General features: G+C 43.4%; 1 protein-coding gene across 1 annotated transcript in view; it reads right to left on the bottom strand.

Annotated features, from left to right (window-relative positions):
- The window catches only part of LOC143025712 (uncharacterized), a 20,252-nt gene extending 15,786 nt beyond the window's left edge, over positions 1 to 4,466 (bottom strand). The window contains exon 1 of the mRNA XM_076185714.1: positions 4,350 to 4,466. Coding sequence (XP_076041829.1) covers positions 4,350 to 4,466 — 117 coding nt within the window. The remainder of the gene's footprint in view (positions 1 to 4,349) is intronic.
- Between the last annotated feature and the right edge of the window lie 5,696 nt (positions 4,467 to 10,162).

The raw sequence follows: 10,162 nt of genomic DNA on the forward strand, positions 1-10,162 counted from the left end.
TCCATGTTTCTGCCCCATACAGTGCTGTCGGCACAATCACTCCTTCATACAATCTCCTCTTAGCATCCATTCCCAAATGTCTATTTCTCATTACACTTTTTAATCCACCAAGCCATTTACTTGCTTCTCTCAATCTACATTCTACCTCCACCTTCACTCCACCTTTTCCTGCCACATTTGCACCCAAGTATCTAAAACTATCCACCTCTTCCAGTCGCTCTCCCTTAATGCTCACTTCTAGATACTGCCACTTTCACCCCTTGTACACCTCATCACCTTACGTTTACCTACATTTATCTTCAGCTTTCTTCTATCACATACTCTCCCAAACTCTGTCACCAACTTCCTCAATCCCTCCTCCGATCCTGCCACAAGCGCAGTGTCGTCCGCACACAACAGCTGGCTCACATCCCACTTTTCTCCATTTTCTTTAACCATCTCCAATCCCTGACCCACTACCCTTCCATTTACCTCTCGCACCACTCCATCCATGTATAAGTTGAAGAGCCAGGGCGACATAACACATCCTTGACGAAGTCCCACCTTTACATCGAACCACTCACTCTCTCCATTTCTAATCCTGATACAAGCTCTGCTACTCTCATAAAAAATCTTGACAGCTCCTAAAAGCTTTCCTCCTATCCCGTATATCCGCAAAACCTCCCACAGTGCCTTTCTGTCTACCCTGTCGTAAGCCTTTTCCAGGTCCATAAAGGCCCAAAAAACATCCTTCCCCTTTCCTATAGCTTTCTCACATATCTGTCTTACCACAAAGATCTGATCTACACAACCTCTACCCATCCTAAATCCATACTGCTCCTCACCAATTACTCCCTCTGTTCCTCTCCTAATCCTCTCAATCAAGATCCTCCTGTAAGTCTTCCCAACTACACTTAACAAGCTAATCCCTCTGAAACTACTACATTCACATTTGTCCCCTTTTTCCTTGTAAAGTGGAACTATACAGGCACTCCTCCAGTCCTCAGGCACTCTACCCTCTCTCCAGCAAACATTAAATAATCTCACCAGCCAGTCCACCATCACTGCACCTCTTTTTTTTTTTTTTTTTTTTTTAGACATTCTGCATGGCATCCATCCAGACCAGGTGCCTTACCTGCTTTCATCATCTTAACAACTGCCTTCACTTCATCTTTCCTTATTTCTCTTCCATTTTCCTCGTTCATCACTCATTTTCTTAACACTTCCCACTGCAACTATCTTTCCCTCCCTATCCTCCTTCACATTTAGCAACTCCCTTACTGCCTTCTCTTCCATTATCATCTCTCCATCTGCACCTTTTACCTTTTCTTCTCTACTTGATTCGCCTCCTCTTCCTCTCTTAATTTCTTTCCAAAACATCTTTTTATTACTTTCAAAATTTTCTGTCATACTCTTACCCCATTTCACATCTGCTCTCCTCTTTGCCTCCTTTACCTTGTGCTTTACTTCTCTTTTCTTTTCTTTGTACCTCTCATATGATTCCCTTGTCCTATTTTGTAACCAATCTGTGAAAGCTCACTTCTTCTCTTCTACAACCTTCTTTGTTTCCTCATCCCACTACTCACTACCCTTCCTTCTATTTCCTCCCGTCCTTGTTCCACACTTTGTGACTCCCTCCTTGAACTATCCCCATTCTTCCTCCACTCCTTGTTCTACTCTATCCTTCACTCCTCTCTCAGCTTCTTCTTGTACTCCTCCTTTTCATTTAAAGAGTTGACTCTAAGACCTCCCTACCTTTTGTCCTTTTCCTCTTTCTCCATCTATCGTCCACTCTCAACTTACCTTCCACCAAAAAATGATCTGAAATTCCCCCACTCTCTCCCCTTACAACATTTACATCCTTAACTCTCCCTAACGTAGTCCTATTTACCACTACATAGTCCATCAACGCTCTATCTACCACCCTTCCCTCCACCACCCTCTCCCATGTGTACTTATGCTTGACTTTCTTCTGAAACACTGTATTTGCTATCATCAACTCTCTTTCTAGACACATTTCCACCATCAACTCTCCACTACGTTTTTTCCCGGAACTCCACATTTCCCAACCACTACATCAATTGGATCATTTCCTACCCAAGCATTAAGGTCTCCCAGTACTATTACATTGACATTTCTTCCCAAATCCTCTATGCACTCATTTAAATATTTCCAAAAAGCCTCCCTTTCTTCTACACTCTTCTCACTGCCAGACCCATATGCACTTACAAAAACACACATCTCCTTTCCCAGTTTCACCTTCATCCACATTATCCTTGAGGAAACTTCCTTCCACTCCACTACACGTTTACCTATCTCTTCACTTACTAGTATAGCCACCCCTTCCCTCCCTCGCCCTCTCTTCACTCCTGATAACCTCCCACTTACACTCGCCCTTCCCTTTCAGCTTAGTTTCACTCAAAGCCAACACATCCATCTTTCTTCTCACAAACATACTACCTATCTCTTCCCTTTTACTCTCATCTGTACCACATCCACGCACATTAAAAGACCCAACCCGTAGGGTGCTGGCAGGGCCGTTTCTAGCTTTGTGGGGGCCCTAGGCAAGAGGCAGTTAGGGGCCCTCAAAAGTTAGAGAGCTAGACAGATTGGTATTTCATTTATACCTGTGAAGTTTGCCAAACAGTAATTAAACGATTTCTATATCTTTTGATGGTGTTAAAGGATGCAAGTAACTATTACACCATATTTATTTATTTAAACATTTATTTTAACTTAACATCACAGTCTCTGAATACAAACCACACTTCAAAATATTGGTAACTTAACATCACAGTCTCTGAATACAAACCACACTCCAAAATAGTAGTAACTTAACATCACAGTCTCTGAATACAAACCACCACCAACTGCATTGTATTGGGCTCAAAATCTCTGCTTTCTGGCTTTTTTTTTTACTAGCAAAATCATCAATGATATCTTCATACAACACGTCTTTCCCCACTTCATGGTTGATGCTGATTATTGCAAGACCACTGAGTCGCTCCTGCCCCATAGATGATCTTAAATAGGTCTTGATGAGTTTCAGCTTCGAAAAGCTCCTCTCTGCTGAGGCCACAGTCACAGGCAGAGTACAGGCAATTCTCAGTGCAACCCACAGATTGGGATACAATTCCTCAAAATGTTTTTTGTGGATAAAGGTGAGGAGCTCAAGAGCAGTCATTTCGTCTGAGGGCAAACTTGGTAAGTGTTTAACTTCCATAGCCAGTTCCTTTCCATCAATGTCACTTTCATTTCCAGAGGTTAATGTCTTGCATAGTTTGTCACACTGGTTGTTCAATGACTGATCATCCAGTTTCTGGAAATTGAGCAGCACTCCAAATTGGTCTCTTACTTCACTCAGAGTTTTAAATCTATCAGTTAAGGATTGAATGGTAGTGTCAACAACAACATTAAAGAATGTTATTTCTAGCCTCTTCATTGCAGATCTCATCTGCGGCCTCATAAGCAAAGTGTCTTTTTGTACTTCTTAATCTCTTTTCTTTGAGTACAGCCTCTACATTCATTTTCTCACACATATCTTTAGCAGAGACTTGAGCTGAAGTGAATCCAATTCTTCTGTAGTTAGTCAGAGATGTTTTCGCTTTAGTAAGGAGGTCAACTGCCACATCAAGCTGCATTTTAGGAGACTGCAGGAGCTTACTGACATGGTTCACAATGTGTAGAATGTCATACCATATGACTGTGCAAATGATAAATCGGTATGACCCCACCTCTTCTGCCAGACTTTGGGCTTCAACCTTGGTCAGAGGATCAGACACTTCCCTGACCTTCAACAAAGCTTCCCTTATATTAGAGGCCTGATACCGCACAGCTTCTATGCTATTAATACGGCTCTCCCATCTTGTGTCACTCCAGGTCTTGAGTGCAACAGTGACATAATCTTTTAGGATTGCCCATCTTTGTGGTGAGGCTGAAAATAGGTTGTACAGTTTCTAAACAGTGCCGAAATAGCTAGTGGCATCTATTGAAGCTGTTGCTGCATCAGATATCATCAAGTTTAGGGAATGTGCTCCACATGGAACATAGAGTGCACGAGGGTTCTTCTCAAGAAGTCTGGCTTGAACTCCTTTGTTTCTCCCTTTCATGTTGGCACCATTATCATATGATTGTCCTCTGCAATCTTCAAGGAGAATATTCAGTTCCGTCAGTTTCTTTATAATTAGAGATGACAAACCAAGACCTGTTGTTTCAGAAGCTACAAGGAACCCCATAAAATGTTCCTTAATTTCTGGTTTCTTGTCCATTTTGACAGTCCTTATGACGACTGACATCTGTTCTTGATGGTTTACATCGGGAGTACAGTCCAAAATAATTGAATAATATTTGGACTGTTTAACTTCAGTCACCATTGTGTCCATTATTTTAGTACTGATTGAAGCAATAAGTTCATTTTGGATGATATTTCCAAGGTAGCTGGAATGACTGAACTGGCCACTCTCAACACGCTCAATGTGCTGCTTCATGACAGGATCAAATTTAGCAAGCAGCTCCACCTCTTTTAGAAAATTCCCATTATTCTGCTGGTGTAACGTGTTTCATAAACCTCTAAATGCAAGATTTCTCTCGGCTAAGGATTGGATAATGGCGATTAAGCGAGTCAGGACATCTCTCCAGCGCCTCTTTTCAGCCTCCAATAGTGTTCTTTCAGCTTGGTCTATTGTCTTTCCAGTTTGCAAACGGAGTTGTAAATCTTTCCAGGTTGCCATGTGCGCTATGTGTGCTGGACTGCTTTCATGACTTTTCAAAAGTGTGCCTATGTTTTTCCAGTCTGTCAGTCCTTCTGTCACTAACTTTTGTTCTTTGGTTGAAAATAATTTACAACAAAAGCAATAGAGAGCATTTTTTGTTTTTGAGTAGATAAGCCAAGTCCGCTTCATCTTTTCTCCATTAACCAATGTTCTACAAAAATAATGATAATGGAAACTTCTTCCGTCTTCTTTTTTTGGGAAATGTGAAATAAGAACTAATCTGAAATGGCCCTCTACCTACTGCATCCGTTCTAAATGCATCAGACAGAATGGTTGGCCAGTTAGCAGGATCTAGTGGTTTAGAATAAATGGGAGGCTGCTCAGAAGTAGATGATGCCTTCTGTGGTTCTGGGGAATGTGGTGGTCTTGGTGGCAGTACAGCTTCCTGGACAGATCCTGATGAATGTGATGGCACTGGAGCATCCTGTTCAGGAAGTTCAGAATATTTCTCTGGCTTGTTGTCTGGAGCTCCAATATATTTTAGAATTGATCCTGCAAAATTACAAATTTCCTTAGATGATTAGGCGTTAGTCTAAAATAATACTCACCATTCAGAAAACATAATAAAACCAAACTTTAATATGTTTCTTTAAATTATTAAATAAACGATAATGAATTACCTTTTTCTTTTGACCATTTTTCTTCGTCAAATTTCTTTTTCTTTCGTTTCTCTGCTCCGCTGAGATAAATTCGTTTTGATGCCATTACGGGAATGATGATTGGCGAGTCTTAGAGTCTAATGTAGGCCTAGCACAGAAATCTGTTAAGTGAAAACCTTATAAATACATGGAATCAATTTTACATACACGATATTCGAGTAGAATAAATATGATTATTTTTATCAGTGTAGGCCTAACACAGATATCTGTAAAGTGTAAACCTTTTAAATACCCCTTAATAAAAATAATTCTACATACACGAAATTCGGGTAGACCTGAAAGGTGAACAGATGGGTGATTGTTGAGCCTGTGGTTATCTTAATATTATATACGAACTAGAGAAACGGACCACACGACAAACGGAATAGAATTCATGTATTTCTGTCACTTCCTTTTGAGCTAACCTCGGTCCTGCCATCTAGTGTTTTTTCATTAGGTAGGTGAAGTGAGAAAATAAATAATCATAATTTTGATAATAAAGAAATAAGCGAATAAATGAATAAGGGATTGGATAAAATATCGATACAAAATCAACAAAATTGAACATATGAACATATATGAACATTGAATATTGAAAAAGGTGGAAAAGGTAAACATTCCATAGAATACAAACATTTCCTATTGTGCATACAAATATAATAAAAGGAATTCCAACTTACAGTCACAGAACACACAAACTTACAAATTTACACTATCAGAAGCTAAGCATGAAGCGACCAAAGAGTAAACAAGAACGCTGGTGATGCCAATTCCAGTGACAAATAAAGCCAAACAATTGGACAAAGAATAGTAAGCTAATGGCCAAAAAGAGTTTGTAATCAACAATTAGTAACATCTGTAGCCATAAGCCCTAGCTTAGTGAACACATAAATGAATAAATAAAGCCAATTAATGCTTACCATATTATATCTTTAGATTAAATAAGATATAGGTGATTTTTAACAAGATAGTATTTTTAGCAGACGATCAAAACATTTCAAACAATAACAAACACTGCAAGAGGCGTGTTGTTTATTTGCGTCGGCGAGCGGGAGAGGCACAGGCTCATATTTGACCTTCGGTAGCGTTACCTAGCCATTGGGCCGGCCGGGGGCCCCCTGGTAGGTTGGGGGCCCTAGGCAATCGCCTATACCGCCTATAGCTAGAAACGGCCCTGGGCGCTGGTCGGAAAACTCCCAGACCCTCTTATGCCTTTGCTTTTTCTTTTAGTAATGTCCCCTATGGGGCTACAAGAAGGATGCCTAGTCCCATTCCCCGTCCCTTTCTTCTCGTCTCTTACGATCCAAGTGGAATTACTTGGTGGCAGTATTCTTTTCCCCCACCGCAGGGAAGGTAGGTGAAAAAGGAAAAGAATATTCAGAGAAATTGTACAGGACAGTAACAAGGTGTTGGGGTACAGCATAACGGAGGGCAGTCGTAGAATAAAAGCGTCATCATTTCTCTATGAACAGTTTTCCTCTATCACAGCCAAAATGATGTGTGGCTCTGCTCCATAGGGGCGCCCCATATAGACCCTAAAGTATCAACTGCATGCCACTTTGCCACAATAACATGCAGTCAATACCCCAGACGTGTATATGTATTTATATATGTATATATATATATATATATATATATATATATATATATATATATATATATATATTGGAGTAACGCGGCAAAATATTTTCTTTAAGGCATATAGAATTGTATGCAACAGCAAATTGAGCTCTGATGAGTTTCCGATGAAGAGTTTCAAGTCTTCTAAAGATCTCTCTAGCATGGAGAGGTAAAGAAAAAACCAAGTTGCCGATAGAAGCCATCTAATGGGTAGAACAGGATACAAGACGTTTCGCTAATCACAGTTAGCATTTTCAATTGTGACAATAGCAAAGAAATGGATGATTATAAATACAGAAAGTAAACACTAGGAAAGATTACAAAGAAATGACCGTTATTCTGGTCTGAAACTGGGAAACGACACGTTAAATATCGGGGAAAGGAACGCGGGAAGGGGAACTGTGACCACTGGGAAAGGACACTCAGATGACCGTTACTGTGGCCTGGGTGTCCGTCGCGGACGGAGTGACTGCTCATGGGAGGGCTGATTTGTCTCGTAGCTGGGTTGTCTGGTTTGGCGGATTCTGAATGGTTTGAGGCTGGGAAGGATGGTGGGGGCTTCCTGTTGGGTGTTCAGTGTAGGTTGGCTGTATTTAATGTGGAGGGCCTCAAGAAGGGCAAGGCGGCGCTTGTCACTTTCTTGGTCTAAAATGGTGGTATTGTCCACAAGGATGGATCTGGTGATTGGAATGTTATGGGTCTCCTGAAGGTGTCGCTTAGGGCCTCCATTGTTAAGGTGGTATGTCAACCGTCTGGAAAGGCGAGTGGTAGTGAGTCCGATGTAGGAATCTTGGGGCGTACAGTCCCCAAAAGGACACTTAAACTGGTACACCAGACTCACACACTCGATGTCGGATGGGCGTGGGGAGCTGTTATTTTTCATGATAAGGTCTTTAGTCCTCTTGTTCTTATAATAAATGGCAAGTTTAATGCGGTCCATCTCATTGGTGGGGGTCACATTGTCCTTGATGATACGAAGAAGTGCTTTCTCATCCTCCTTATAAGCACTCGACATGTAGGCCCTATAGAACAAGGTAAAGGTATTGCCTTCTTCTACAGGAGTCTGTTGCCCTTCGTACCACTTCCTCATGACGGCCCGCAGTACACGTTGGCAGTCGCTGTTTGAGTGGCCATTGTTGACTAAGAGCTGTGTAGACCGGTCAATTTCTTTCTGGGTGGAGGTCCAACTGGAGCAATGGGTGAGGGCTCTCCTATAGAAGGATGCAATAGTGGAGTCCTTATATTTTTGAGGGCACTCACTCTCTCCATTCAAGCACAATCCAGGATTAGTTGGCTTGGTGTACACTGCTGTGTGGGTGCTCCCGTCGGTTTTCTGGGTGAGGAGCACATCAAGAAAAGGAAGGATGCCTGTTCTATCCTGTATCCTGTTCTACCCATTAGATGGCTTCTATCGGCAACTTGGTTTTTTCTTTACCTCTCCATGCTAGAGAGATCTTTAGAAGACTTGAAACTCTTCATCGGAAACTCATCAGAGCTCAATTTGCTGTTGCATACAATTCAATATGCCTCAAAGAATATAGTGTTACGAAAGCGGCCCCTATTGCATCCTGTCGACATCGTGACATCGGAGATGACGCTTTCGTCGTGATCCTTGGCGCCAAAGGTGGACGCCACCTGGAAGCACGTGACGTCGAGCAGCGACTGTGATTGGTCGAGGCGTGCTTGGCGGGACTGCGTGGGCACGCTATCCCGGGGAGGAGAGAGACGAGCAGGACAGGTGACGGGAGAAGGCGTCGTGGTTCTCGCTCGGATTATTATTGCGTTTGTAAGCTGTAGCGAGGCTTCAAGTAGCCTTTCGAGGGTTGGCAAGTGACCCGAGGTGCCTCCTACAGCCCAGTATTCTTTTGTAGTGGCTCTGTGTAAATAGAGGATATAAGTCTACTTTGCGTTTTCGTCGCCTTGAGAACTCACCACGGGACGAGGTGGCGAGTGTGAGCGGGCGAAGCTCGCTCGAAACATTACCGTCACGTCTCTTAAATGCAACGGACCTATGAATTGAAATCGGGTGACAAACCTCCAGTCTCCTGGGGGGGGGGGGGGTTGTTACAGTGGGGTGAGAAGTGGGATGGGTCCACCAGGTGTTGTGTGGACTATCGGGGCCTTAACGCGGTGACAACCAAGGACTCGTACCCTCTACCGAGGGTGGATGACACTCTTGACGCGCTCGCGGGAGCCCAGTGGTTCTCGACCTTGGACTTGAAGTCTGGTTACCATCAAGTGGAGGTAGCGGAGGAGGACAGAGAGAAGACAGCCTTCTCGTATGGGCAGGGGCTATATCAATTCAAAGTGATGAGTTTTGGCCTAGTGAATGCCCCGGCAACCTTTGAGCGCCTGATGGAGCGTGTGTTGGATGGGCTGCTCTGGAAAAGCGCCCTGGTATATTTAGACGATGTGCTAGTGTATGGGAATTCATTTGAGTGTGCTCTGGAAAGGCTTAAGGTAGTATTGGATAGGTTTAGGGCAGCAAATGTGAAACTCAGCCCGAAGAAGTGCTGCCTTTTTCAGAGGGAGGTGCCTTTTCTGGGGCACATAGTGAGTAGTGAGGGGGTGAAAACAGACCCTGGTAAGGTAGAGTCGGTTAAGGAGTGGCCGGTTCCGCGCAGTGTGACGGAAGTGCGCGGGTTTATTGGTTTGTGTACGTACTACAGGCGGTTCGTCAAGGGGTTCGCACAAATCGCAGTACCACTCCACCACTTGACTCGGAAAGGGGCCTCCTTTCACTGGAGTGAAGAATGTCAACGGGCCTTTGATACATTGAAGGAGGCTCTCGCTAACTCCCCTGTGTTGCCGTACCCGGACCCCACGAGACCGTACGTGTTGGATTGTGACGCAAGTGCTGAGGGAGTAGGGGCTGTCTTGTCTCAGGAGAAAGATGGACAGGAGTGGGTCGTATCCTACTTTAGCAGGAAGTTCTCAGCACCAGAGAGGAATTATTGCGTCACCCGTAAGGAGTTGTTGGCGGTGATTCTGGCGATTGATCACTTCCATCCTTACCTGTACGGGGCCAAGTTCAAGATTAGGACCGACCACGCCGCTCTGAGGTGGCTCAAAAACCTCAGAAATCCGGAGGGGCAGTTGGCTAGGTGGATTGGGAAGCTGGAGCAGCACGACTACCACATCGAGTATCGGCCA

This window comes from Oratosquilla oratoria, chromosome 5 (genome assembly GCF_046742065.1).
Source record: "Oratosquilla oratoria isolate Oo_2021 chromosome 5, ASM4674206v1, whole genome shotgun sequence".
Classification (NCBI taxonomy): Eukaryota; Metazoa; Arthropoda; class Malacostraca; order Stomatopoda; family Squillidae; genus Oratosquilla; species Oratosquilla oratoria.